We start from the raw sequence: 27,851 nt of genomic DNA on the forward strand, positions 1-27,851 counted from the left end.
TGTTGCCACGTGATAGAATGATTTATTAGAACAAATTCCATGAGAAATCATATAAAATAACCATTTCCTGAAAGACACCCACAGACCACCTGAGGACAAACACAGAGAAGCCTCCACGAAGCCAAATAAGGTACCAATCCCAGGTCAAGGGCTGGGGGTGGGGGCACAAGTTTATGAATAAAAACATTGTGCAGTGAACGTGGGGGGAGGCGGTGCCGATGGAGAAGGGGGCGTGGACAAAGGAAGGGGGCGTGGACAAAGGAAGGGGGCGTGGACAAAGGAAGGGGGCGTGGACAAAGGAGCATGGCCGCTGTGACCAGTTTCCAAGGATGGGCTGTGGGCAGCTATTTGGGGCATGCGGGGGTTGGGAGACTCGGACTAGCACCTCCTCCGAGTGACACAGCAGGCTCGCGGCGTGGGGGCCGGGTGCGGACCCCACTGCCACTCACACACGTAAACATCAGGTGTGGCACAGGGCAGTGCACTGGACGTCACATCAGCTGAATGTAAACAGGGAGCCGCATCACCCCCCCCCCACGGCCTCTGCCCAGTTGGACCCTCCCACAATCGACGACACTTGCACAGATGCCAGGCAGGTGCACAGCGCCCACACCACTCTGGTGGAGGTGGGAACCCCCGCCCCACCTGCCACAGCCACCAGGCTCTTTGGCTCCAGAAACACAGGTCCCCCAGGAGGGGCCACCTCTGCTTGCCTGGTCCGTCCCGCTGACAGAATCCTGAGAAAACGAAACTGCTTCTGGCGCCTGTCCCTACCCCACCCCAAGGGATCAGGGGCCTGCGGGGCCCGAGCTGCATGCAGATGCCCCATTAATGCCCAGTGTCCAGGACGAGGACGATGCATTGTCTCAGGAGCTTCTGGAAACCTGGCTCTCGCCACTTTGGTCTAGCGCTCACCAGCACCCAGCCCAGAACCACTGGAAGCCCAGTGCAGAGGCCCAGCACCTGTCACTGGGTCAGGTCCTGAGTGTGCAGATGTGCCTGGGCCGGCTGTGTGTGTGTGTGCGTGCGCGTGTGCACATGTGTGGCCAGCCCGGCCCATGTTCAGCTGGCCTCCCCTGCAGCCGCTCATGCTCAGTGGGTTTGGCAGTTGTGTTGGCACCAAAGGCTTGAAGCAGTGGGGTTCCTGCCCCAAACGTCTCCACGGCCACAGCCCTGCCCCAGCTACTGGACTCTGGGGCAGCTGGGGGCCACCAGGCTGCTCAGCAGAGCTGGCCGCAGCACCCCGCCTGGCCCACACCCTCAAATCCTGGGGTGTCACAAGCCCCTCCCAGCTCCATGTTTGGCACTGAATGACCCCGCAGCTCAGCCTGTTTGCTTGGCCCCAGACAGCACAAAGGGTCAGGACAGGTGAGCACATGCTGCCCTCCCCCAGACCACGAGGCAGGAAGGGGCCCTTCCAGGCTGGGGAGGCTGCTGAAGTGGAACAAACTGTTCTTTCAATGAAAGCTAAAGACAAAAGTGACAGAGAGGAGGCGGGGATGCGCCTGCAATGCTGGCCCTTGGCAGTGGCCACAACAGCAACTGGGCCAAGAGGCCGGCGGGGCTGGACAACCGGCGGGGATGCTGCCTGGGAGCTGAGAGGGGGCCTGGGCTGGAGGCGCCCGCCCATGGGGTTATGGCACGTGTGGGGTCTCTGGTGAACCGTCCACAGCCAGGAGGGGCCGCAGCGGTGGGTGGGGTGAGCAGGAGGCACCAGACACTCACTCGCACACAGGGAGGCTGCCCCGGCCCCACCACCTAGATCAGGAACCTCTCTGAGTCTGGGAGGAAGTCAGGGAGGAAGGAGGGGTCTGGGAGGCTGGGGGACCCACAGTTGGCCCTCTGTGGGAAGCTCCTCAGTGATAGGGCCGAGGGGGGCGAAGACGGGCTCTGGGCAGCCGGCCGCACCTTCCCGAGCTGGGCCGAGCCTGCAGAGCCCCTGTTTCCGGTCAGCAGGTCCAGGTTCCCGCTGGGGTCCACAATAGCATTGATGACTGGGGGCAGGGAAGGGGAGGCAGGGTTAGGCCTGCCGAGGGTCCTGCCATGCCTCCCACGGCCGCCCCGGGGCCTCCCCGAAACTATGGGCATGAGGCAGGTCTCCCACCAAGGGTCCTCGGGCCCGCCCCCTGCCTGCCTGGACTGGAAGCACCAATGAGGACCCCCAGATCTGGGCCATACCCACCTTCCAGCTGCTTCTGCACACGTCTTAGTTCTTTCAAGATGGAGCTGATTTCCTGGAAGTGAGGCAGGAATAGTAGATGGAACAAATGGAGCCAGACCCCCAGTGGGTTGCCTCACCCCTGGGGCTCTGGAGGCAGGAGTCGGGGTCCCGGGCTTGGGCCAGCTCCCCCACTCCCTCTCGGTAGCCAGATGGGCTGGGGGACCCGAGTCAGGAGGGGCCTGCCTGTCCCAGCAGGGGTCCGGCCCGGCCACCCTCACCTTGTTGGACGTCTTCAGGAGGGGCACCTCGTTCTCGGCGTTGATCCTGGCTTCCAGGTCCTCCCATGCACGCCCTGTGTTCTGAAAGAGGATCCTGCCCACGCGAGGTGGGGGGCAGGCAGAGGACGGTGAGGATGTGCCTGCAGCACAGCACCCTCACAGGCCCTCCGCCCACCACGGCGATGCTCACACCAACCCAGGGGACACTGAGGCCTGGAGCAGGACCTGGGTTGCTGGTACCAGAGTCTGTCTCTGCCTGGCATGGGTCAACGCTGGGAAGGACTGGGGGGAAGCGGAAGTGGGGGTGGGGAGGGGTGCGGCACGGGTCATCCTGGGGGCTCTGGCTCCCCCAGGCTCAGGGTGTGGTTGCCAGGAGCCATGACACGCACATGTGCACACACGTGCCTGTTGGAGCCTGTATGCTATGAGGGTACCAGCCCCACAGGGTCCCGGCTCCAGGCACATGTTCGCATCTGAGGGCAGTTTGGCTGGGCATCCACTAAGCAGTCGGGGCTTGGCAGCCCCTTCCCTTCCCGGCAGGGCATTTAGAGGCCCACTCACTTCATCTTCTCGGCGAGGTGCTCTGTGTTCTCGCGGATGGCATGGGACAGCTGGGACACGGGGTTCAGCATCAGATTATCGAAGATCACCTGTGAGGACCAGGCATCAGCACGGTGCCCAGTGCCCCCCCAGAAAGCCTGCTCCCTCAGCACACCCACCACCCGGCCATCCCAGTCAGCTGAGTGGGTGGGTGGGGTGCCTGCCTCCTCGCGGTTCCGAGGCCGCGTTTTGTTGGCCAGGGGCTCCTCGCGGCAGTCATTCATGTTCTGGTCCAAGTCCTGAGAGCTCAGGGAGCCGGGTGGCACCTTCTGGAAGTTGAGGCTGGCCTCAGGGATACGCTGCACCAGCTGTGGGGTTGGGGGGGTAACTGAGCTGGGGGGTGTCGCCAGGAGGTGGAGCACCTGCCCTAGTAGGATGGGCGGACAGAGCAGACCCCCCAAGCCCGTATGCTCAGGGTCCCTGGACGTCAGCACCCCTGTTGGAGGCAGGTCCCAGACCCCGTGCTCCCAGGGTGGCTGTCTGGGGAGCTGAGCACAGGACGCACAGCAGGACCTTGGTGAGGCCCCCCGGCTCACTGCCCTCTGCTGAGGGGTGCCAGGTGCCACCCCAGGGCCTGGGGGTTGGGGCCGGGCTCACCTCCTCATGGGCCGAGATGGTGGAGGCAGGGATGCTGGGCACGTTGCCGAGGGAGGGGCTTCGGGCGGGCCCTGGTGAGCCCAGCGAGTCACCGTCACCGGCCACGTCGTGGATCTCCTGGGCAAGGATGGCCACATCCTTCACCAGCGTCTGGCTCAACCTGCAGCCGCCAGGAAAGAGGGCAGATCCTGTGGGGACCTCCCAGCTGGGCCCCGGAGCGGGGAGGTCATGGAGCCAGGTGGGACTCGATGCCCCCCTCCCCAGGCAGACAGACAAGGCCTCCCAGGAGGCAGCCACTGAGTGAGGGGCAGGGGCGGGGGTTGGCAGCCTCCAGCTTGGCCTGAAGTGCGCCCAACCGGCCGCTGCAGTGCCTCCCACCAGGAGGCCCAGGTTGCTGACGCCCCGGGGCGAGGGGCGTGGCGCTGGGGACAGGGTCTAGGCAGGAAGGGTGGGCAGACACCCTCAGGCTCTGGGCCATCTCTTCTCCTTGTCTGGCCACCAGGGCTAAACATCAGTGCTGCCCTAGAACATGCAGGGCCACACAAAGCCTGCTCTGCAGGCAGGGAAACTGAGGCGGGGGAGAGGGGTCACGGATGAGGGTCAGAAACAGGCAGAGAGTAATGCAGGTCAACCCAGAGAGGCCAGGGGCATCCAAGTGGAGGGCGGCTCCCAGGCCACCTGGAAAAACACAGGCCAGCCGGGGACCGGGAGCAGCATCGAGTACCCCACTGCCCGTAAAGCCCCGGCTGGAGCCCGGAGCCTCTGTCACGGGCCCTCAAAGCACCTCAGGCCCACAACCAGCATGTTCTGCACCCGAGCCTCAGCCCAGGCTTGGGACAGAGGGTCCCTCATCGCTGTCCACTGCTGCTCCCCTTGCTCACAAGGGGACAAGACAAGCTCTACTCTACAGTCGCCCAAAGGACATGGCCAGGTCGTTGTCCTCAGCCGTCCCACCTAAGCCCGGGAGCCTCCCAGCTGGCCCATGGGGCTCGTCCACTCCCGGAGGCACCTCCAGCCCCTGCCTGACATGGCCCCTGGAGCTCTGCCCCCCCCACAGTTGTCCTCAGGCCCCTCAAGACAGGGGGCCCCACCCTTCCTACATGGAGAACATAGGCTGTCCCTCCAAGTCCTGACGACGGAAACTGACCGTTGCCTCAGTGCCTGTCCCCCCTGCCCGGCCCTTCGCTCCCTCTGCCTCCTGTGCCCAGCACACTGGTGTGTGCTCACCCCCTGGGAGCAGAGCCCGGTGCCCTGTGGATGCCCCCTTTCCTCCAGAACCCCACGTTCCGCCTTCCTGTGGCCCCTTAGCCCTCCTCACCGCCGCTCCGCACAGGCAGCTCTGCCCCAACTCCCCTCGCTGCCCTGGGCACTGGCCCGGGGCCTCCTCTCCTCAGGCGCTTGTGTTCTCTGCACAGCCCCATGCTGCCCACGGCCTCGGTCGCCGTGCTTGTGCTGGTGAGGCCCACGTCTCCATCCCTCACACCGGCCACTCTCCCGGAACCACCTGCCCCTGGTCACCTCCTTCCGGGCGCCTCAGAGACTCCAGATCGGCATCCTCACACCAGCCCTGTCCTGCCCAGCAGCCCTGTCCTGCCCAGCAGCCCTGTCCTGCCCACCAGCCCTGTCCTGCCCAGCAGCCCTGTCCTGCCCAGCAGCCCTGTCCTGCCCAGCAGCCCTGTCCTGCTCAGCAGCCCTGTCCTGCCCACCAGCCCTGTCCTGCCCAGCAGCCCTGTCCTGCCCACCAGCCCTGTCCTGCCCACCAGCCCTGTCCTGCCCACCAGCCCTGTCCTGCCCACCAGCCCTGTCCTGCCCACCAGCCCTGTCCTGCCCACCAGCCCTGTCCTGCCCACCAGCCCTGTCCTGCCCACCAGCCCTGTCCTGCCCAGCAGCCCTGTCCTGCCCACCAGCCCTGTCCTGCCCAGCTGTCCTGCCCAGCAGCCCTGTCCTGCCCAGCAGCCCTGTCCTGCCCAGCAGCCCTGTCCTGCTCAGCAGCCCTGTCCTGCCCACCAGCCCTGTCCTGCCCAGCAGCCCTGTCCTGCCCACCAGCCCTGTCCTGCCCACCAGCCCTGTCCTGCCCACCAGCCCTGTCCTGCCCACCAGCCCTGTCCTGCCCACCAGCCCTGTCCTGCCCACCAGCCCTGTCCTGCCCACCAGCCCTGTCCTGCCCACCAGCCCTGTCCTGCCCAGCAGCCCTGTCCTGCCCACCAGCCCTGTCCTGCCCAGCAGCCCTGTCCTGCCCAGCAGCCCTGTCCTGCCCAGCAGCCCTGTCCTGCCCAGCAGCCCTGTCCTGCCCAGCAGCCCTGTCCTGCCCACCAGCCCTGTCCTGCCCACCAGCCCTGTCCTGCCCACCAGCCCTGTCCTGCCCACCAGCCCTGTCCTGCCCAGCAGCCGCAGCCCTGGCCACCGCTCAGCGAAAGGCCGCCCCTCATCCCCTGCCCTCCTCTCTGTACCATCTCCCAGGACCTGACCCTTCCACTGAGGGACCACATGGGCAAGTCCACGCCATAAAAATCTTGGTGGAGGCCTTCCTCGTACCACAGACCCCCATCCTCCCAGGCATATCTGCATCCCCCCACATCCAGCTGTCCACACCGCCCATCCTTCCTTCCATCCACCCATCAACCTGACCCTCCGTCATCCATCATGCATCCATTAGACAAGTATTCTTGGAGCCCACTCGGGAACCCGTAGCCCCATCCCTGCCGCCCTCAGGGCACTCTCGGCCCCCAGGGAGGCCCCAGCAGATCACGGCTCCCACTGTGAACTGACGGAGCTCACCTGGCGATCTCCGCGATCTCGGCCGTCTGCACAACGAAGCCGTAGGGGTCAGGCTCCTCTTCCTCGTCGTCTGTGTCGCGCAGGCCGGGGGTCCGTGGCCGGGCCCGGGCAGAGCTGCCAGGCCGTGGGGTCTGCGTGGCTGTTGAGGCACGGGAGCGTGTGTGTTTGGGAGAGCTGTGGTGGGAGCCGTACTCTTCCTCGGAGGTGGATGTGCAATCTGAGCCCTGCTGCCGGCGACGCGTGTCTCGGGTGAGTGAATTGGTTCCAGAATCAAGAACAGAACACAGCCTTGCTCAGTACCCACTGCAGCCCAGGGTCCCTATGGGCAAGGGCCCAGTAGCTGCAAAGCGCCAGGGAGTGCAAGTCCACCACCAGCCCAGAGGCACATGCAGGGACATGCAGCCTGGCATTTCCACAGGCCCAGAGCCACGTCCATGAGATGGGAACCAGAGCCTTGGTAGCAGGGGCAGTGGTGCCCGCCCACCCCAAATGGCCAAACCTCCCGACGGGACCTACTGGGTGACTGAGCAAGGCCCTCGCAACATGCCTGGTCTTCTCAGGCCATCCTGAATCCTGGCCCAGCCCTTCTGAGCCCCCCAGGTCCCTGCGGTAGCTGAGAACATGCACAATGGGGGGCGGGGAGTGTCCCACCAAGCAACTGTGGTCCTCAGCCATCCGCACTCTGCCCTTCCTCCAGGGAAGCCATCAGCCCGTCAGCACTCCCTGCCCAGAGTCCCCAGCCACCAGCACGGGGGGCGGGGGTGGGAGGGGGGTTGGGGGACGGGGCAACAGCAAGAAGCTGGGCCAACAGCACCTACACCTCAAACCAATTCACTCCGAGAATGGCTCAGCTCCCAGCAGGGTGAGTCCGGCTCAGTGGACATGGATGTCCACCTTCCCTGGGCAGGAAGCTGGCTCCAGTGGCCACAGCTCCTCGCTGCACACACGGGCAGCAGGCTCCATGGGGCCTCTGCTCGTGGGATGGGGAGATGGACACAGTCGTCCCCTGGCTACAGGATCAGGGCTCAAGAAGTGCCCAACGGAACTGCATGACCACAGCACCCGAGCAGAGAACCCACCCCCAGGCCCTACCCCATATGGACGCCAGGACCCCACGTGGACAGCTCGGTCTGCACACGTGCCACACGCCATCGCGATCCCAGCCGGAAATCCGGACCAACAGGGACAGGGGCAGGCCCACCAGAGAGACAGCAAGGGCCCCTCCATCCTAGGTGTGGTTGGGGTCTTCTGCCCTCACACCAGGATAGCCTGGGGGCTGCGGGAGGCCGCTGCCTCTGCACGCCCACCCATGGGAACAGCGGCTCCTCTTGGTCTGGGATAGGGGCCCTGAGACCGGGCGCTGGGCAACCACACAGGAGCTCAGACCCACTGCCCGGACCAACCGGGCCCCAGCCACCCGCCCACTGCTGGCACTCACTGGGTGAGGAGTATCGCGCACTGCCTGGACGCGCCCTGCTGAAGGGCTGGCGGGGAACCGTGGTGGCACTGGCGGTCTTCCTGGCGGCGGTCCGAGCCTCGGCCACAGTGGGCTTGCGGCCTGCGCAGTACACCTCGACGCTGCGGCCAGAGAAGCTGGCACGGGAGGGGGCCGCGTCTGAGTCACTGGGCCCCGTGAAGGAGCCCGCCCGCTTCCGGGGCATGGCCAGGATGTCCAGGCGTGACAACTTCTTGGCCTGCTCGGCGGCTGGCCGTACCACCGGCTCAGGGTTGGTCAGGGACCCCCGTTCACCATCCACCACTTCCGTGTCCGAGGTGTCTCCCAGTCGGGCCCGCCTCAGCCGGGAGGCCCGCGTGGGCCGTGGGGTGGACAGGCTGTTGGAGCGGGTCAGCGCCTGCTGCACCTTCTGAGCGCTGGCCGAGACTCGGTTCTGCTCTTCCCGGACAGATGGGGACGGTGGTGGGGCAGTGTGTTTTCGGCGAGACGCCAGCCGCCCCGCTCCAGTGGCTGTGGAGGTCTCATTGTCGGAAGTGACTGTGCCTGAGCCAGGTGGGTGGGCAAGGCCAGAGCCTCGCTCGTCGGGCCAGTCCAGGCTCCCCTGGGACCCCTGGCCACGCCGTGCAGCCAAGCGCCGTGACAGCTCTCCACGGCCAGTGTCCGCCGGGCTCACTGGGAGGTGCTGCTTCTGTGACAGCCGTTCCTGGGCACAGCTGAGGGCAGCTCCCCCCAGGTCCTGCGCAGCCGGTGGGGAGGGCAGCTTCTCCTTCTGCAGCCCCGTGAGCTGGGGGCTCGTAGGGCTGGGCCCATTCTTGCCACTGAACAGACTGATAGTGCTGGCCGTGTCCACGTCAGAGCCCCCAGACAGGGAGTCCTCTGGCGGCCCAGGGGTGCCGCCCAGCTCGCCCTCCGCCTCTTCCACAGACTTGGAGAGCAGTCGGGCCCCCAAGGCTGCCAGAACTGTCTCTGTCTCCTTCAAGATCAGCTGGGTGTCCTCGGAGTGGAGGTCCATGCGCGAGGCCCGGGCTGCAGCCAGGTCCTGCAGGAGGGGGTGACTGGGGATTTGCGGGAGCTGGCCAGGTGCAGGGGGAACACTGGCCGGTTCCTTGATGAAGCTCTCCTGCCGGATGAAGGCCAGGGCCTCCTTGGCCTGGGCTGGGGTGGGGCCCTCAGGCTCTGGGGACCGCCCTGTCTGCAGCTGGATGACCACCCTCCCACTGGTGCTGACGTACACACCATCCCTCGCCGGAGTGCTGGGCTGGGCCACCTGCCCTGGGCCGTCCACATCTCCTGGAACCACAGATGTTTTCTGGGGAAAGGCAGCCTCCCGGTTCTGGTCCCCGATGAAGAAAGAGGTGGGGGCAGGGTCCCCGGTGGCTCTTGGTGAACGCCGGCCCCTAGTCCACACCAGTCTCTCCTGGGGGCTCCTGTGTCTCTCTTCCTGCAGGCCCCCATCTGACCCACTGGCATCGCTGAGGCTGTCGGGTTCTAAGTCCTCCTGGCCCAAGAGGTGGCTGGCTGGCTCACTGCCTGGCTCTGGTGGCCCAGGCCCGCTCCTCCGGGTGGCCTCGGGGCCGGCGGGGCTGCCCGCCCTGTCTCTGGGCAGCTGTGGGAGTCGTCGTCTATGGCGCACAGGCAGAGCCCCCTCAAGCTCCCCAGCTGTGCGCCCTGGACCGTCCTCTGTGAAGACAAGGGCAGCCTGGTTAGAGTGGGCAGTGGGGGATAGTGACACTGCTCCAGGCATGGCTGGCACGAGCTCGCACCTGCGTCCCCAGTGAGCGGCCTGAGGCCACGCTGGCCAAGCCCGCTGTCCCCACTGTGCCACTGAAGCCACTTACCTGCCAGGCCCGGGTCTGAGTAGCTGTCAGCCAGGCTGGCCCAGCGGGACACCCACTTTTGACCCCCAGGGGAGCCTGGCACTGGGGGGCCCTGCAGAGAAAAGGCAGAGGTGTGTCAGTGGCAGGAGCCTCACAGGGAGGTGCCGGGGCCAGGAGGGGATGTCCAAGGCAACCACCCCAACACCTGGCCCACACATGCCATCTCTGTACCCACGCCTAAGCCCGGCTCAGTGGCCGAGGTCAGCAGCTGCAGCTCGGGCCAGCCCTGCCCATGGGCAGCACACACCCAAGCACCCAGCTTGACTTGGGGCCTCAGTGCCTGCCCGATGGGCACACTCCTCATGCAACATCTGGCCTGGCCTCATCTGGAGGCTGGAGTCCAGCTGCAGGGAGGACCAGAGCCTGCGTGTGTGTCTCAGGCCTGATGATGCTGTCCTATCCCAAGGGCGGTGCCTGCTACCTGGAGCTCCCCCTGAGGTGCCACGCCCACTGGCCGGGAGGTGAACTCCTGCAGCAGGGCCATCCGCTGGGTCATCCCGTCACCAGACTCGTCTCTGTCCCCTCTGATGACTGGGCGAAAAATGGCCGAGGACACCCTGGAGAGTTCAGGGGACTCGAGTACGCCAAACACCTGCCGGGAGGGACAGCCGGGCCGAGGGTCAGAGTGCCCAGCAGCCGCCCTCTGCTCAGACAGAGACCCCACCCTGAACACCCGGAGGGCAGGGCACCTGACTGGCCAGACTAGGTAGCGGCCAGGACACACAGCCTAGCTGTGCAGCTCTTGTGTTGGGTGGGAAAGTAGCCGCAGCTGGGAGTGAGGCGGGGCCAGCACCGGCAGCCGCACTGACAGCCGCACCTGGTCGATCATCCTGCGGGCCTCCTCCACCTCCTGGTCCTGCGTCTCTGTCTCGATGGTGTAGGTCCCTGCATCACTGAGGCTGTCATCCTCCTCCTGTTTGCGTGCCTTGGTCAGCTGGGGGTCAGCGGGAGGTAGTGGTGGGGTCGAGGGGTCCACGGGACTGGCCCCATGGGGCATCAGGGGGGTGGGTGGCTCTGGGGCTGCCTTCTCAGGGCCAGGCCGGGCGGCCGGGGAGCCCTCCCGCAGGCACTGGACCATGAAGTCCTGGGTCAGACGGGAGCGACGCCCCACGCTGCCGAAGGGGCGGGCGGAGGCCCGGGCAGGGGCCGAGGGGGCGCCCAGCCGCTCCTCTGTCTTCTCGCGCTTGAGCGAGCTGGCCCGCTGTGGCCCCGAGCTGCCCGGCCCCCGAGCAGGGCCCGGGGCTGGGGCTGGGGCACCTGGGCGGTCCCTGTCGGCCAGCCCTGGGCCTCGGCGCTTATCGGCCTTGGGGTCCCCAGGGGGGGTATGGGTGAAGGACTGGGAACGCTTCTTGCGGGGTGTGTCCTCGTCGAAAAACTCGATGACGAAGGCCTGCTGGTTGTGCAGCAGCTCCTGGGGGTCCCGCTTGATCTGCCTCTGCAGCCGCACCTGCTCCCCATTGTCCGCAGGGACCCCGGCTGCTGTGGCTGTCTTGGCCATGGGGTCCTCTGAGTCGCTCTGTGTGCCATCCTCATGCTTGTGGCCTGAGGGCAGGGGGACTCCAACTCATCAGGCCGAGGGAAAGGAAACACAGCAATGCCCAAGAGGGGGACAGGATGCCCCACACCACACGGAACCCAGCACACATGACCGAGACGAGCACCAGGAACACGCTGGTCACCCTGATTGGGCAGGCGGGTCTTGGGCAATTAATTGAAAAAACTGAAATTGATCAAGCTGACCAGGGCCCCCCACTCCTGGGGCGAGCAGACTAGGACAGACGTGGGGCTACATGGCGCCCGGTGGCTCTGCTGGGGCACTCACCCTTCAGGGTGCGGGTGTGGATGGGCAGGTCACTCTTGGTGCTGTGACGGTCATCGACGGGGCCGGCCCGGGGCAGCAGGCTGGGATCGTTGTGCACCAGCCAGTCTGCCACTTTGGTCTCCGCGGAGACCGCCTCCACAGGCGTGGCCTTGCCGGGCGGCCGCCGCCGGCGCAGAGAGAACTTGGTGACGTGGTCCCTGATCTTCACCTGGCCTGGGCTGCAGTCGTCAAACTCGATGGTGAAGGAAGCGTGGCTCTGCACCACCGGTGCCACCCCGCCCCCGCCTGGCTCCCCGTCCTTGGTGGGCACCTCGTGCGTGGGCACCTCAGGGGGCCGCGGTGGCTGTGGGGCCTCTTTCGTAGGGATCTCGAAGTAGCTGGGCTCCCGTCGGAATGAGTAGCCCGGAGGCTCGGTGGGGTCCCGGAAGCCGGCCGTCGACCCAGTGAGGTCCCCATCCTGCTGTGTCAGCTCCTTGGGCCGCTCTGGGGTGGGGGCACACGACCTCAGGAGGGACTGCCGGGGCCGGCAGCTGTCTTCCCCAAAGCGGGCAGCACCAGACCACCCTCCCGAGTTCTGGGGGCCTCACAGACCAGCCTCGGGACCTACCTGGGTACGGCCCCTCCTGATACCGGTCCCCAGGCGGGATGCCACCATCATCCTCACCCCACCAGGAGGGCTGCCCATACAGGGGTGTGCGGTAGGCTGCCGCCTCTGCAGAGGGAGAGGTTGACCCTGGGTCGCATGACCCCAACAGACAGGAGGGGAGACCTGGAGCTGGGGAAGACTGGGGCCTGCAGGGGGCCCAGGCATCACCTCTCAGCTCAGACCTGCAGCCACCCAGGACCCTGGCCAGCCACCAACTGCTCTGAGCCCGATTTCTGCATCAATAGCAGTGACTCTGTGGCCACTGGCTTTCCCCCATCCCCATCTGGGCCTCCCCATCGGGTGGCTGTTCCAGGTGCAGCTCATCCCTAGGGCAGCACTGTCCTCAGCACCCCATCCTGCGCTGGGCAATGCCTGTAGCCCTGACAGAAGAGTAAGAGGCTGGCAACAAGCCCACACCCAGGACCAGCCTCTCTCCAAGGGTCTGCAAACGTTCAGGCCACAAATGCGTGATCCTGGAGGCTGACTGTCACCACAGTCTGACTAGACTACACAAGGTGCAGGGTGCGGGCACACAGCAGGTGTGTATGCAGAGGTGTAACGGTGCAGGTGCACACAGGTGGGTGTGTCTGTAGAGCTGCAAGGGTGAAGGTGTGCATAGCTGTGTGTCTGCTGGGTGCAGGGGTGTAGGCATATGGGTGGGCGTATCTGCAGAGTGTGGAGGCACGTGCACATGTGTTCGCACAGGTAACTGAGCTCATACGTGAGCAGGGTGTGCTCCGGCTGTGGGGCAGTGTGAGCCCAGGAGGCTATGAGGTAGAGCAAGGGCTTCTGTGGATGCAAAAGGACTGCCCTTGGGTGAGGCAAGTCAAGGAGAGCTTGTCGGGAGACGTGTGTGGGGAGGCCCCCGCATACCTGCTCCTGGTTTCCGGTCCCCCCGCTCCAGCCTGGGGTTCGAGGACTCACAGTAAGGCGCGTGCTCTGGCAGCCCCTCGCCCCTCTTGGGCACCGGAGCCTTCACGCTCACCTGCAGCTGGCTGGTGTACTTCTCGTGCTGGGGGCAGCGGGCAGGGGTTAGGGGCGGGCAGCCACCTCAGGAGGACACCCCCACCCAGGGCAGGCCCAACCCACACCCAAGCCTCGGGGCATCCTCAGGACCACAAAGCTTCCAGGAAGGAGCTGGGCTTGTTTGGGGTGGGGGATGGTGAAGTGGGCAGCAATCACCAGAGGGAAGATGGCCACCCCGGGCCCCACCAGAGAGAGGGGTGGGACAGGACTTGGGGCGTAAGGCCAGCCACTCAGGGGCTGTCGGGGCAGCAGGTGGTGCGTGCACATGTGCACATGCACGCATGTGTGTGCACGCCAGGCCCCACCTGGTTGAGCTCTGCCGTCGTCAGAGCCAGGCTTACATTGGCCCTGTGACTCTGGACAGGCCACCCATGTTCCCTGTGCTGCCAGAGGTCCATTCGGTAAATGGGCTGAGGCCAGTCTCCCCTGCTCCCCAACACAGGGCTCCTGGGGAAAGCGCTGGACAGGGTCCCCCACCTGCTATGGCCCCCCACCCAGGACCCTCAAGCCTGCCTGCAGCCTCAGCCAACCCTTCCTGCCTGCTCCTGGCCCCCTCCACTCATGCTGCCCTGATCAGGGTCATCCAGTTCCCAAGAAGCGGATGGGCCCTCTGAGCTCTGGCCACACCCACCATGTGGCTGCAAAGGCCTGGAGGGGAATGGCTACCTCCCCACCTGCCAGACTGGGTGATCTGGTGGGCAGGTCAGGACAGGCCGGCTGGCTTGGCAAGGCCAGGGCAGCCCAGAGGCCTGAGAGGATGGGCAGTGGTGCATGGGGGGCTGTGGGACACAGGGGGCCACAAGCGCTGGCACTGACCCTGAGTGCCTCCTCGGGGACGCGGTGCTGCACGCGCTCCAGCACATACATGTTGGAATGTGGCACGAGTTAAGAAGAACAGGGAGCAGGAGAGGGAGTGGACAGCAGCCTCAGGCCCGGGAGACAAAAGGACCACTCCCAGGCCAGGCAGATGGACGGGGAACTGGTGGGAGACCGTGCCGCCCCGCAGTGTGGACACCAGAAAGCACACACTCCCTCATTCATCAGGCTTATGTCCACAGTTCAGGGACAGCCACTGGGGGTGGGCGGGAGGGCAGAGACTGCTCCAGGTCACAGCACATACATGCCCGAGGGCCAAGGGCACACCCTCCACCCCCCACTCAGCCCAGAGGTTATGGCACATGTTCAGCTCCCGGCTCCCATCCCAGACCATTAATCAGCCCCCGGCTTCTCAAGGTTCCAGGGTAGGGAGGGCCTCAGCCAGCGGCTGGGTCCACACCCACCAGCGTTTGTGCCAACGCGAGTTTGGGCCAACGTGGGCAGAGACAGGATATGCTCTTGTCGTGCATGTGGGCCCCCAGCTGCCCAGGGCGGAGACATGGCCCCCAGTCACCCGTGTTTTGAGCACAGAACGCCACACCTGTGCACCTCCCGGGTCACACAGGGCCTCTGGGCCCCAGGAAGAGCTCACTTGTTTCCCAGGCCCTGTGTGCGCTCAGGCCGGCGATGGCCGTAGGTGTCCACCATGGCTGGAGCCTTGGCCTGGGGGGCGGGGGGCAGGGGATGGAGTGTGGGCTGAAGCCCGAGCCCAGGTTCACCCTCTAACCTCTGTCAGCTGTGACCACTGAGGCCCCACCCACCCCCAGGATAACAGAGCGCCTGTGGCCCTGGTGACAGAGGGAGAGGCCAGGAGGGTAGACAGGGCCAGGAAAGGATATCGTAGCCGAAGCGAATGACGTCGTTGAGCTTCAGCGTGACGTACTTCTGGTCGGGGATGCGCGTCTCGTTCACGAACGTCTATGAAGGAAACGGTGGCAGGCGGCGGTGAGTGGGCACTGACTAGAGCCTCATTCCGTCCTGCTCGGGCCGGCATTGCCCCTCCCACACGTGTGCCCAGCCTCATGTCCCTCCCGAAAGGACAGCAGGACAGACACTGCGGAAGGACTAGCCGAGGGGCTCGAGGTGACAGGCCTCGCCCAATGCCCAGGGACCCTGGCGTTGCTCCTCAAGCAGAAAGCCTTGAGCAGCTTTGTGAAACAGACCCTTCCTTTCATCCACACAGGGATGGGTGCTGGCCCCAGCCCCCCACCAGACCCCACAATGCCCTCGGGAGGGGTGAGGACGGGCAGGCTGTGCCAGGCTGTCAGACATCGCCCCCACACAGGCCTGCAGGGCGTCAAAGCACCAGGGCCTGGAAGCCCTGTTCCCTCCCACGGAGGCTTCTTATCAGCCGCCAGTGAACAGCACACTAGTCTGATGAGGGACCCAGCACGCTGAGGGCTTCCGGGGCAAGCCAGGGTGACAGAGGGACGACAGATGTGGCTCCAGCATGGCAACTGTGCCCAGAGTCTTGCAGAAGAAACAAGGACCATGCAGGACTCGTCACAGGCCAGCAGGCCAGTGGGGGCCAACGTCCCAGGCAGGCGTCCCAGGCCAGGGTCTACTGTGGCTAGAGACGAGGAGCAGTGCACCTGGGAGAGCCGCAGCCAGGCCAAGCTCGGTTTGGGGCACATTTATGCAAAGTGGGGATCCTTGGGCGCTGAGGAGGGAGCAGAGGACAGCAGCTCCAGTCTGGGGACAGCTGTGAGGCTCTGCAGATCCGCCCTGCCTGCCAGCCTGGGTCCTTGTCTGAGCCTAGTGTCACAGGGGCAGGCAGGAGTGGGCCCCAGCTCTGTGGACATCGCAGACCTTTGAGGAACTTGCCTCTGGGGGGTCGAGGAGCAGGGACCGGCCAGCAGCCCCAGGGACCCTCTCAAAGCCCACATGGCCTGGGGGCCTGGGGCCAGTGGGCATAGGAGAGGCCGGCTTGCCTTGCAGCCCATTCGAAGAGGGTTGCTGCATCTGACAGGAGCACGGAGGGAGGGCAGGGCTCTGGGGGCTGAGCCCAGCAGAGACCCCAGCTGGGAGCACCCAGGAGGGAGAGGGTGGGTGGAGCACGTGTTAGCAGGGCCAGCCTGAGCCTGCTGTGGGACCCCCAGCTGAGGAGGGACAGGGAAGGGCTCTCCTTGGCTCCAGCTAAAGGGGTCAGAGGCTGGTGGCTTTGTTTTCTTATTGAGACAGAATCCCAGGGCAGGCTCCGTCCGCCAAACACAGAAAGAAGCAAGACACCCAGACACACACCTCCGGGACAGACAGACTGACCAGGACTGACCTGGGCCCTGGACAGGGCCACCGCCTTCCTGCCTGATTTCTACCCCAAACACAGGTTCCTCTCGCCTGAGCCCCTCCGTATTTCTGCAGTCAGGGCCTTCCTCCTGGTCACCTCTCTGTCCCCATCACCCCAACCCACAAAAGAGGTAACATACCTTTAGGACAGGAGACCTCAGCACAGCCCCATCTGTCTGGGCAGCCCCACTTCCCAGCCTGCCTCCCTGCCCACCTGAGGGGCCTGTCCCCCAACCCCACCACCCCTTGGAGGCCCTGTCCAGGGGAGCCCCCCTGAGGAGGCCTTGGTGCCTCAGCACCTGAAAGGAGCTGGCTGCCTCCCACCTGAGCACAGGTTCTGCAGGCCCGGTGGGCAGGGGAAGGGCGTGGTCACGGAGGGGCGTGGTCACGGAGGGGTGTGGCCATGGAGGGGAGGGGCCAGCCGCAGAGGCCAGGCACTCACCCCGTTCAAGCTGCCCAGGTCCTTCACCCAGTGCTCGTCCCTGTCCTGGTCGTAGTTGATGACGGCATGCTGCTTGTCCACACTGCGGGACTGGGGGACAAAGACAGCTTTCAGGTGGCCTTCCCAGCGAGGCAGGGCCCAGACAACAGGAGCCCCCATCATCCCCCACCACAATACCAACTGAAGCCCTCGGGCCTCAGAGCCCATCAAATCCAACCTCACACCTCAAGTGTGTGCCCTGGGAAGCCCACCCAGGCCTGACCCGGACACCAGGACACGCTACAGGGGTTTGCCAAGATGCCCTGTGGGTTTCCCTACCCAACCGCTGTGACCCCTCCCTTTGTGACCAGCCCTCCACAGACAATAGGCCCGAGCTCCTCCTCCCCACCAGCTGGTGGCTGCCCCTGGGTCAGCCGTGGGAGGGGCTGGGAACCCTCTGGTCATCTGGGACATGATGTTCAGTCCCAAGGCCAGGCGGGGACAGCCAGGCGGGGGCAGCCAGGTGGGGAAGGGCAGGTGCGGGCGGCCAGACGGGGGTGGTCAGGCAGGGGCAGCCAGGCAGGGCAGGCAGAGCCCAGGGGGAGGATGGAAGGGGCAGGGGCTCAGGGAGAGGTCCCCCCAACTCCTCGCCTGCCCAACCAGCCCCACTGGGGCTCACACAACCCCTCCAAGTGACAGGCATGTGCACACATGCATGAGTGACATGTCTCGGACCCTATAGTTACACGCTTATGTACATAGGACTCACACAGCCTGAGCACACCCTGCTACCCCGCTGCAACGCACACGTGCACACACACAGGTACTTCCACCCTGAGCCTTCTAACTGTCCCCTGGCCATGACTCCACCCGGGACCTCGTCCCCGAGGAAAGTCACCCAACTCCCTCACACGGTTAAGCTGGAGGGCTGCAGCTGAGCCCCCAACCCCACCCCTCCACTGCCAGGGCTTGGGGACAGAGGCAGGGACAGGGTGCTGAGGTCACATTCTACTTGCTTAGGCCCTGCCAGTGTGGCCGCCTCACCCAGCCAAGAGGCCGGCAGTCTCAGCACCAAGCTGCTGACCCACATTATGGAGGGCCGGGATGTCTAGGTGGCAACTGTGTTCCACAACCTGAGAGGCCACAGGCCTGGGGCCCAAACCCGGGAAAGGACAGCAGAACCGGCGAACCCAGGGCGCTGGCCAGCACTGGCCCTGATGACAGGTCGTGAACCTGTGCGCCTGTCAGGCAGTGTCCCCACAGGACCCCAGGCCCACCTCCAGAGCACACGGCAGGAATGACGGGCCGTCAGTCGCTCCCCACTGCCTGGGACATTTACCCCCACGGGACAGTAGCCCAGGACCTGAGTCCCCAAGTCACACCACCAGGCTTCTCAGCTGTCATAGGTGAGTGCCCAGACTCCCTCCCCCGCGCAGCTGGCTGCCACCATGGAGCCCACTTTGTCTCTGATACTCTCCACTTGCCTAGTCCCCTCTCAAGGATGGGAAGTCCCCAGAGACCCGGGCACACGGCGGGACACAGTAAGGGTGGACACGGGCTCTGGCCCAGCCCTGACCCCACCAAGGTCACTCAGCTTCGCTGAGGCACCAGAGCAGGACCAGGAGAGGACGCTGAGCACCCTCCTCTGTGCTCAGCCTCTTCTGGGTCCAGAGGCCCCAAGGTGGCCGGCTTGACTCACAGTGAAGATGCTGCAGGGAGGGACCGGGGGTGGCGTAAGGAGGGGACAAATGGGGGAACAGACCCTCGGTCCTCAAGAAGAGATCACAGGCGCAGGGGTGAGTCAGAGTCAGAAGTCTGTGGGGCCAGCCAGGGCCTCCCTGACAGAGGCCCCCCTGAGTCACTTACCCAGCACCGCCCATGTGAGCCCGCGGAGGCTCAGGTCAGTGGTGCCATCTGCTCCAGGTGCCCTACCCAGGAAGTCCCCCAGACTGATCATGGTGGGAGTCCTGGTGACAACTCACCTGCCTCCTAAAGCAACAGGTCTCTGGCAAGGTGAGTGTGACCTTGAGACCTACTGCCCAATGGCCCCAGGCCTTCCTTCTGCCTGTCTGAAGCTGGCACCACGGACAGACAGCTCCTGGCCACCCTGGACGCCAGGCACCCCCTCCTACATCGGACTCCCGCCTGTCCCCACACAGGCCCACCAGGTGCATACGTCCCCCAGGAGCTGGTCCCAGTGACTCTCCACTGCAGCCCTGCCCACTGGCCCCAGCCTGGGCCTCCCCGACCTGGCGCGTCTGGAGACATTGGCACTCCATTCTCTGGGCCTCAGTGCCCTGCTGCAGGGTGTTTGAGGAGCTTTCACAGGACTCGGCCACAGGGTGGGGTTGACAAACAACTCCCTGGGGTGTCTGGCTGCTCAGGCTCGCCCCACATCAAGCCAGGTGACTGCCCCTCTCAGTACCTCTAAGATCAGGCACTGTGGTTCCTTACAGCCCGCCTGGCAGCCGGGAGGACCGGGCTCAGTGATGGGGCTGGGGGCCCACCTCGTCCTGCACAGGCCAGCTGCCCGCCTCAGCCCTGCCCTGCACACAAGTATCACTGGGCCACAGGGACACTCTGTCTCAGGAAAGCGAACCCCAAGGCCCGGGGGCCAGGCTCTGCACTCCCTGTGGCCATGCATCAGACCTCCAGGGGCCTGCGGCCCGAGCAGGGGAATGCCTCGGGGCTGCTGGCTGCTGCACACCAGGACACAGTGCGTGAGGGCCAGCCCCAGCCTCTGCCTGGCCCACGGCAAACGGGGGAGGGGGGGCAGCAGCAAGGGCATTGTCCCTCGCACCTGGGTGCCACCTTTGCTGACGAGTGACCCCGAGGGGCTTCTGGGCTGACCTTTCCAGCCTGAACAGCTCTCCTCCCTCCCCAGGCCTCAGACCGCCAACTCCTAAACACCCGCCTCTAGGCCGCTCAAGCCAAACCCAGTTCTTCCCTCACCATCCACCTGTCCCTCCAGCCTTCCCCAGAGTGCCACCCGCCAAGCTCCCAGCTGCTCCAGGCACCCCTACCCCAGGGCACCGATGCCCAGCACCCCTCAGCACCCCTTATTCCGTCCACCAACCTCCATCCCTGCGGCCACCTCCCCCCTTCCCGCCCAGCCCCCATCCTGCCCTGCCTGTCCCTCTTCTGCTCAAACTTCCTGGAAGGAAAGGCCGGCCTTGTCCCATGAGCCACAGGCCCCAGAGACCTCTCCAAACCTTCCTCTCCCCACCCCACCCCGGCCAGCTGCCTGCTTCCACGGGTTCTGGAGGTGCCATACCTGGGTCCTCTGCCCAGGACCGCCACCCTGCCTGTGCCCACATTCCCTCTCCTAGCAAGATGGCCCACCTCTGGCTCCCTGGACTTGGCATAGCCCACCCTCCCACTTGTACCCAAAGCCTGGGCTGCCACATCCACCTCTGGCCAGCAGCTAGTCACCAGGCACAGCTCCGGCCAGAGCCCCTCCCCAGACCACAGGTAGGACTCCTGGGGAACAGGCAGGGAGGAGCCCCACCCCCAGCAACCTCCCTCCCTGTCCGACTGCCCCAGCCAGAAGCAGATCCCAGCAAGCCCAGGCACTCAGAGGCTGGAGGCCCGCCCATGAGGGGTGGAGGCAGCCCCCGGGCCTGGGCCTGGGCCTCAGACTCGAGACCGAAAAGGACACAAACCAGGCCCCACGATGCAAGACGAGGGACGGCTGTGACAGATGAGGTACAGCTGTGACAGACGAGGGACGGCTGTGACAGATTTGTAGCCTTCCTCTCCAAACACATGGAGTTTTGGAAAAGGGTCTAATTGTTCATCGTCACTCTATAACGGAACAAAGATGTGCGTCCACACGTCACGCGTGCTGCCCTCAGTGGGGAACGCCCTGCCGGGCACGCCCTCCTGCCAGCTCACCCAGCATCACCCAGCGGACCCACTGGGCCTGTGATATGTGCAGGGGCTCCCGGGCCACCTACCGGCCGTGGTTTCCAGGTCAGCACGCCAGCCAACAAATCCCAGCTGTCACACACTCCCACAGTGCAAACCGGGCAGGAGCAGGGACCCCTTGCCATAAACACACACAGGTGTGCGCTCACATGCACATGGGTGCACACATGTGTACACACACATATATGTGTGTGTGCAGGCATGCCCTGCACCAGAGCTCCGGCCACCAGGGCAGGAGCACAGCCAGCAGTCCAGCTCTGGCAGCAGGCAGACCCGAGCCTGTGTCCCCGCTCACACTTGCGTCATTTAACACGTCCTCACTGGCTCCAGCTCTGTGCACTGGAGCCAGGGCACTGTGGTAAGCAGGCGGTGGTGCCGCTGCGGAGTGTGGGGGGGCACACGGCCAGGCTGGCGGCTCTGCCTCCAGAACAGGATGGTCCCCTCACCTCCTCCGGCCCCGAAGTCCAAGCCACGGAGCCTCTTACCCAGACCAGGGCACAAGCCCCCAAGACAGCCCCCAACTCCCAGCCTCACCTCCCCCTCACCACACTGCCTCCTCCCTCTCCCCTGAACAGAGGGCCCCCACCCCAGCCCAGTCCCCACAGCCCTGTCCCATCCCCAGTGCCACCTTCTTAGGCTGGGTGAGGGGCAGGCTGGGGCCCAGCAGATGCCTGGAGGGTGGGGTGACCTCAGGTGGGGGTGGGAGCGGCACATGGGGACACCCGAGGTGTGGGTAAAGAAGAGGGAAGTCGGGGTTTGCCCCAGGATGGCAAACGAGGTACAGCCGTGACAGACGAGGGACGGCTGTGACAGATTTGTAGCCTTCCGCTCCAAACACATGGAGTTTTGGAAAAGGGTCTAATTGTTTGGATGGCTGTTGGGGACGTTCACACTGGTGGGGACCCCAGTGGAGGGTGATGGGCCTCTGGGCAGCCCAGGGAACTGACGCTTGCAGGCGAGAGGAGGCTGGGACAGGGCTGAAGCCACCATGTGAACCATGTGAGCAGAGCAGGTGTGGCCAGCACATCCAGGGAGAGGCACGTGGTGGGGAGAGTGCAGGCAGGTGGATGCGTTCCCACACACTACGCCCACACGACCCCCCTGAACCTCAGCTGCCCACGTGACGGAGGGCTGAGATCACGTGGCTCCTGTCCTCCACCACCAACCAGCCAGAAACTAGGAATCAGACCTCACACACACTCTGCGTAACCTGACCCCCCACAACTAGCAGCCTCTCCCAATACCTGGGAAAGAAGCAAGCAGAGTGAGTGCCTGGTGCAGGGGAGGGAGCCAGGTGGGGGGCAGGAGGAGCTCCCCAAGGCCCCACAGGCTCCCATCATGTGCTGCCTCCTCCAGAGACCCTCCTGGCCACCCTGCTCAACCAGCAGGGCCATCAACAGGCCACACAGATGCAGCATGGAACACACAGCACCACGTTGGGTCAGGGCCTTCTGATCTGCCTCCAATCAGGGTCACGTCCCACACCACCACTGGGGAGCCACCCGCCCCATCCAGGCCTCAGGGGCCACTCCACAAGGGCTGCGGGGCGCAACCTATGCTCACTGCCTGCTATGAATGCTCTTCACCCTCTTAAGTGGTTTACAAAAATCAAACAAAGACTATTCATGACGCCTGCACTTGACATGAAAGTAGTATTCCAACGTCCGTAAATAAAGCACTGCGGTGTAGCCACACCCACTGGAGCTTCCGCAAGCTGCCAACAGAGCCAGGAGCTGCAATGGAGGTGTGCCGCCCGCACACCCAGCCTTTAAACATTCAGCCCCACCCCTGGCAGAGCCATGGACTCAGTCTCCCCAACTTCAAAGGCATGGAGAAAAGGGAAAAGGGGAGACTGTTCCAGTGAAGAGTCTGGACTCTGGACCCAGCCAAGTTCTCAAGTGGTGTTGGGAGGCCCAACACAACGTGAGTACTTGACTGGGTCCAGAGTCCAGGAAACCAGAGGACGTTGGGGGAGAAACCAGGGCTCTGGATGTGGATGGCGTCTGCTCCTGGGAGGGGGACCAGCATACACTGCCCACGTGAACAGGCATGTGGCTGGGCCGCGGGCACAGGAGCCAGGGTGTGAGCAAGTCTACCTGAGCAGGCCCCTTGGGCAGACTGGGTAGTGCAGCCCACCTAGGACACTGGTTTCCTTCTAAGAGCCCTGCAGTGGGGGTACGGAGCTTGGGGGGCTTGGGGACAGGGACCCTGTGCCATGCGACAGAAGGGGCAAGGTTGCAGGGGGCCCACTCAATCACACTATGACGGGCAGAGAAAAGGACAGCCAAGTTAGGGTAGACCCTACAGGGTCGGCCCACTGCCCCCTCGTTCCCAGGCAGCCAGGCGCATGAGCCCCATAGAAGCCAAACTCACACTCTGAAACCCTGGCCAGAGAGAAAATCCTGACTGCCGAATGCAGGCCCCTCATGCCTGAGAAAGGGCCCCTCAGGGCGCCTCAAAGGGACTGCAGCCACCACGGACAGGCCTGATGGCCGCAGCTGACTCCCCAGCCAACTCACAGCCCAGGTGGGGCCCCCAGAAACAAGGAGGTGGACAGATCCACTTTCCAGCACCTTCCAAAGGGGGGCCCCACCCCTTGAGAACCTGACAGGAGCCTGAGCACCCTCCTGTCAGACCAACGCCTGCGCGCACACTCAGGCCCACTTGAGGCCCCAGAGCCCACCAGTGGGTCCAGGCCCCAGGTGGCTGCATGGAGGCCCCCTCACCGGGAGTCCCGGCAGTGCCCACACTCACCTGTAGCATGAGCTCACACTCGTCACGCCCCACAAAGATGAGCTCTCGTGGTAGCCGGTGGCGGGTGCCACTGCTGCTCACCAGGAACCAGGAGGTGACACTCATCTTGGTGACTGTGGAGCCCGTCTGGCCCTGGGGGGGAAGGAGTCGTCAGAGCAGGCTCCCTGTCCAGGCCAGGCCGAGGGCCCTGGACTCACCAAGGCCCAAGCACCTTCACGGCACCACTGCCTCAGCCACTTGTGGAAACACTGGGCTCCAGCCACATCAGGCCACCTGCCCCACCCAAGTGTGTCTTTCCCCATGGACCCCTCCCCAGCTGAGGTCGCCTGGTCCGCCAGGGTGCACTAGGTTCTCCCTTCTAGGTGCCAGCGGTTGAGTCTGTGGCCATCAGCTGCACTGCATGCATGTGGACCCACCTATGTCCCCGCGACGGGACCAGGAGCAGCTCCCCTCAGTTGGGGTCCCCACAATGCCAGGTCCATGGCACCAAATGCAGGACACAAACTCTGAACCAGAGGCTCTGCTTCCCCCTGCCGGACACTCCAGGACAGGCCCCAGGCACAGGGGCCAGGGGGAGACAGCTGCAGACAGGCCCCCTGAGCCACCAGTACTCCTACCACCGAGAGGAGACCGCAGGTCCCTCAGTGGTCACTGTGGCCATCCTGTAGGGGCCCCTAGGCCAGGACAGGACCGGCAGTCAGGGCATCAGTAGCCCCTCCGATGCCCAGGAAGGCAGTGATGCTTTGGTACCCGAGGTCCTGGGGCACCAGCAAAGGAGGGTCTGAGGGCTGATGTGGTCAGGGGAGCAGGGGAGCACATGGTGGCTTGAGAGGCACCAGAGGGGCAACCTGGGTGATCACAAGAGCCAATGTCACCGCTGGACGAGGCCCTGGGGCAGTCGGAGGCCTATGAGCCTGCTGCTCCGGGACAGCGCCAGCCCAGGGCAGCCAGCGTGCACCCCCTCTCCCAGGTGCCCTGCTGGCTCAGAGCACGCGGAGCTGTCACTACACCAGCGCAGGTGCACACGGCCTCCACACGCACCCAGGGCACCGCCCACAAGCATCCTGGGCCCACTCTCACTGCTGTCACACACACTTGGGGTAAAACTCAACCTGAGGCCACCACAGGCCAGGCGGTATCCTAGCTTCTGGCAGACAGTTGTGACCAAGACACACAGCAGCCCTGGATCACGGGGCACCCCTCCAAACAAAGAATGAGAAGGTTCTGAGAAGGTTCCAGTGACACAGAGAACAACAAAGTGGGGGCAGGGATGGGCAGTGTCAGGAGGGCTCTGTTTATGCAGTGGTCAGGGAAGGCTCCCAGGGAAGGTGCCATCTGAGTGGGCAGTGAACATCTGGGGGTGCATTCCAGAACTGAGGGGACAGCCAGGGCAAAGCCACTGGGTCCTAGGGTCCTGGGAGTCCTGGAGGGAGAAGGAAGTCCCTGGGCACTCAGGCTGTGCTGCACCACTGGGGCAGGGGGTCGGTGCAACATGGAAATGCCAGACCCTCTCCAAAATGATGAAGAGTTTCAAAACAGCGAGAGCAGAGCATTACACAGAGAGCAGGGACCTGTGCACGTGTGTGGGTCACAGCCCGCGAGGTGGCCTGAAGTCCTGAGTCCATGACCTGACTCAGTGTGCAGAACAGGTGGCAGGCTAAGCAGGACACTAGTAAAGAGAGCCAATCGCCAGGGAGAGATAATGGTGCTGGCACCCTGGTGGGAGCAGAGGAGGTGGGGGGCCCGGTCCTGGGGCCTCCCACGGCCTGGAAGCCCTGGCCTCAGCTCCCTTCCAGGCGGGCAGCCGGCAAAGCCAACAGGCCCCACCCATCTGTGAAGGCCAACGTGACCATGTATCCCCTAGCATACCCTCATGTCACCTCAGGCAGGCAGGTGAGAAGACGGAAAAACTGCCCCAGAAGGTAGCTCTAGCTGGTCAGAGCCCCCTCACCCTGGGCCCCCTGCCCTTCCCCGGGGTCCACTGGGGGCAGACACTAGAGACCAAGGGACCAGAAGCCTCCACAGCCTAGACAACCTCGGAAACTCCTCAGCAGACAGTGGGGGAGATGACAGAGCTCTCTTGGAGAGCCCCCACCCCCTCCTTGCGATTGCCAGCCCCCAACTCCCAGCCAGACTCCTCCCGTGTCCCACACTCTGCCATCACCTGCTACCAGCTCCCTTGGGCAGCGGGCACAGAGACTCTACCCAGAGACCACAGTCTCTGCTTGCGGCAAAGGGAGGCCAACCCCCCCAGAGCCCGTCATGCTGCCTGGCAGCCAGACCTCCCTGCCACCGACAGCCTCGCCTGAAACGCCCAGGCCTGGGAGCCTCAGGCTCCCCAAAAGCCTGAGGCCGGTTCCGGGCTGGGCAGCCATCGTTGCTAGGAAGGAGAATAATAAACACCCCAAACTTGTCCCCTCGGCGCCCCAGCTAGAAGAGCCCCCCGCCAGGAGAGCTGGAATCGCCGATGCGTAGGGACTGGGAGCCGCAGGACCGGGGAGGGAAAGGAAGGGGCAGCGGCCCGTGGCTGGAAGGAGCAGACGGAACGGAGGCCGGGAACAGGCCGGGAGAGAAGGCTCTCCCTACAGCGGAGAGACGGCGGCGGCGAAGGGAAATGAGGAGACAGGGGGGAGGAGGAGAAAGGCGGAGGGAGGGACCGCGGGAGGAGGGAGAGACCAGGCCGGGAGGCGGCCGGCGGGAGCGCCGGGCCGCAGAGGGAGGGAGCGGCGGCTGCTCCTGAATCAGCGATGGCCGGGGGCGGCCATGGCCGAACCAGTGCGGGCCTGCGCCCCCTCTCCAGGCGGCGTAGACGCGCTCGCGGCGACCCCTCCCGGCCTGGCGCAGACCTGGGCCGCCTCTGCGGCGCGGGGACCATCCTGGCCAGGTGCGCCAGCGATCGTCACCCCCGCGCCTTTGTCCCGCCCGCCGGAGACCCTACTCCCCTGCCCCTGCCCCTGCCCCCTCCCCGCGCGGCCCCGCGGGAGCGCAGGTGCGGGCTAAGGAGGCCCCGGCAGCCGCAGGCGCCGGCGGCGCGTCTTACCTGCGGCTCGGCCCTCCCGCCCGGCCGGCGAGCGCTGGGCCGGGCCGCCGCCTAGGACCTGCCCGGCGCGGCCCGCACGCGCGCTGAGCCCCGGCCGAGCCCGGGGCAGAGCGGCGACCGCGGCCTCGCGCGGCGGGTCCTTGACGTCTGCGGGCTCCCGCCCCGCCCCGCCCCCGCTCGGTCCGGGCCCGCCCTCCGCTCCTCCCCCGCCCCGCCCCGCCTCCGGAAATTCAGGTTAGGGCGGGCCCGGGCCGCAGGTGAGCACGGTCCCGGGCTCCGGTGCCCACCCTTCACGCCGCCCGGCCCAGCCCATCTCCCCCACCTGCCCTCCCTCTCACAGACCCTCCCCAACCCGGCTCCCTCCCTCTGGGCGGGGCCCCGTCCCTGCGAGCCGGGTCGGACTCGGTGCCCCAGCAGGCCCGCGTCCTGGCCCTGGGCCCGCGGGTTAACGCTCAACCGAGCCCCGGGAGCCCGAGGCTCGAGCCGCGCCTCCAGCACCTAACCTTTGGCTCCGCCCGCCCAAATGAGGGGAAGAAGGTGTGGTGACCCCAGACTCCCGCCCCGCCCGGACCCTTACTCCTGCGTCCCGCACCGCCCCCCGGCGCTCTCTCTCCAAGAGTTTTAGGCTGGGCTTGGGCGCGGGGGTCGTGGGCATCGACCGTCCTACCTGTGCGCGGATGTGGGCCGGACCCTGCCGAGGAGCGGGGTGGGTGTAGGGGCCGGGGGGTGCTCAGCGTTCCTGCGGTGAGTTCTCGGAGCTCTGGCCCTATGCTGGGCGCTATGATAGAGGTGTCGGTGTCGCAGGAGCTTGGAGGAAGATTAACGCTAGTGGCGGGTGCGGCGTGGGAGACGTCGCGGCGGAGGGATTGCCCTGCAGGTGGGGAAAGGCCTGAGCTCAGACGTGAAGGTGAGCTGCGAAAGTAATGCGAAGTCCGGAGAAGTGGGTTGAGGAGGGCGCTGTGCCAGGAAATCTGGGCGGCTGGAGCCGCGGAGTGCCTGCCCTGCCCTGTACCCGGGCCTGCTGCCGCCCCCGGCCGCCCTCCGCAATCCGCCGGCATAGTCAGCGGTTCACCGCAGAGCCCTGGTGCCTGGTCCTGACCTGGGTTTGGGAGCACCTGGAGAGTGGAAACCCACCTGCAGTGGGAAGCCTAGCAGACTGCATGAAGTGGGCGGGCCTCCTGTGCAGCCTCCAGGGCAGGGGCGGTGGTGGGAACACCGACTGCAACGGGACCCGAGCGGTTCAGCTGCGGGGGAGGGGGAGGGCCCCACAGCCAGGTGATCAAAGAGTTTGGCCTTCATTCCAAGG

The 27,851-nt window shown here is 65.3% G+C and overlaps 1 protein-coding gene across 4 annotated transcripts; it reads right to left on the bottom strand.

The window, feature by feature from the left end:
• On the bottom strand, nucleotides 1-27,824 carry CEP170B (centrosomal protein 170B). Of its 4 annotated transcripts, XM_074326790.1 has the most exons (20): nucleotides 27,680-27,824; nucleotides 27,213-27,416; nucleotides 23,506-23,637; nucleotides 16,846-16,935; nucleotides 14,955-15,035; nucleotides 14,058-14,114; nucleotides 13,089-13,227; nucleotides 12,177-12,281; nucleotides 11,570-12,052; nucleotides 10,565-11,289; nucleotides 10,169-10,339; nucleotides 9,709-9,799; nucleotides 7,853-9,550; nucleotides 6,415-6,685; nucleotides 3,637-3,796; nucleotides 3,204-3,347; nucleotides 3,001-3,089; nucleotides 2,440-2,533; nucleotides 2,183-2,234; nucleotides 1-1,994 (listed from the first exon to the last, which is right to left on the bottom strand). In XM_074326790.1, the coding sequence occupies exons 3-20, from the start codon at nucleotides 23,608-23,610 to the stop codon at nucleotides 1,759-1,761; spliced, it is 4,791 nt and encodes a 1,596-aa protein (XP_074182891.1). In that variant the 5' UTR covers nucleotides 23,611-23,637; nucleotides 27,213-27,416; nucleotides 27,680-27,824; the 3' UTR covers nucleotides 1-1,758. The 4 variants fall into 4 exon arrangements, with proteins under 4 accessions (XP_074182891.1, XP_074182893.1, XP_074182892.1 ...); XM_074326792.1 differs by lacking the exons at nucleotides 27,213-27,416; nucleotides 27,680-27,824 and adding an exon at nucleotides 26,546-26,694 and having other exon boundaries at nucleotides 6,415-6,553; XM_074326791.1 differs by lacking the exons at nucleotides 27,213-27,416; nucleotides 27,680-27,824 and adding an exon at nucleotides 26,546-26,694 and having other exon boundaries at nucleotides 6,415-6,658.
• Between the last annotated feature and the right edge of the window lie 27 nt (nucleotides 27,825-27,851).

This window comes from Rhinolophus sinicus, linkage group LG03 (assembly GCF_036562045.2).
Source record: "Rhinolophus sinicus isolate RSC01 linkage group LG03, ASM3656204v1, whole genome shotgun sequence".
NCBI lineage: Eukaryota > Metazoa > Chordata > Mammalia > Chiroptera > Rhinolophidae > Rhinolophus > Rhinolophus sinicus.

What these genes read in the sequence shown, in the direction of transcription:
- CEP170B (XM_074326790.1), bottom strand. Translation starts at nt 23,610, where the DNA reads ATGAGTGTCACCTCCTGGTTCCTGGTGAGCAGCAGTGGCACCCGCCAC. An exon ending in TCAGGAGGGGCCGTACCCAG is followed by an intron (nt 12,053 to 12,176) that starts GTAGGTCCCGAG and finishes CCCCCACCCCAG; the next exon opens with AGCGGCCCAAGGAGCTGACA. An exon ending in TGCGCGATACTCCTCACCCA is followed by an intron (nt 6,686 to 7,852) that starts GTGAGTGCCAGC and finishes GTTCTGTTCTTG; the next exon opens with ATTCTGGAACCAATTCACTC.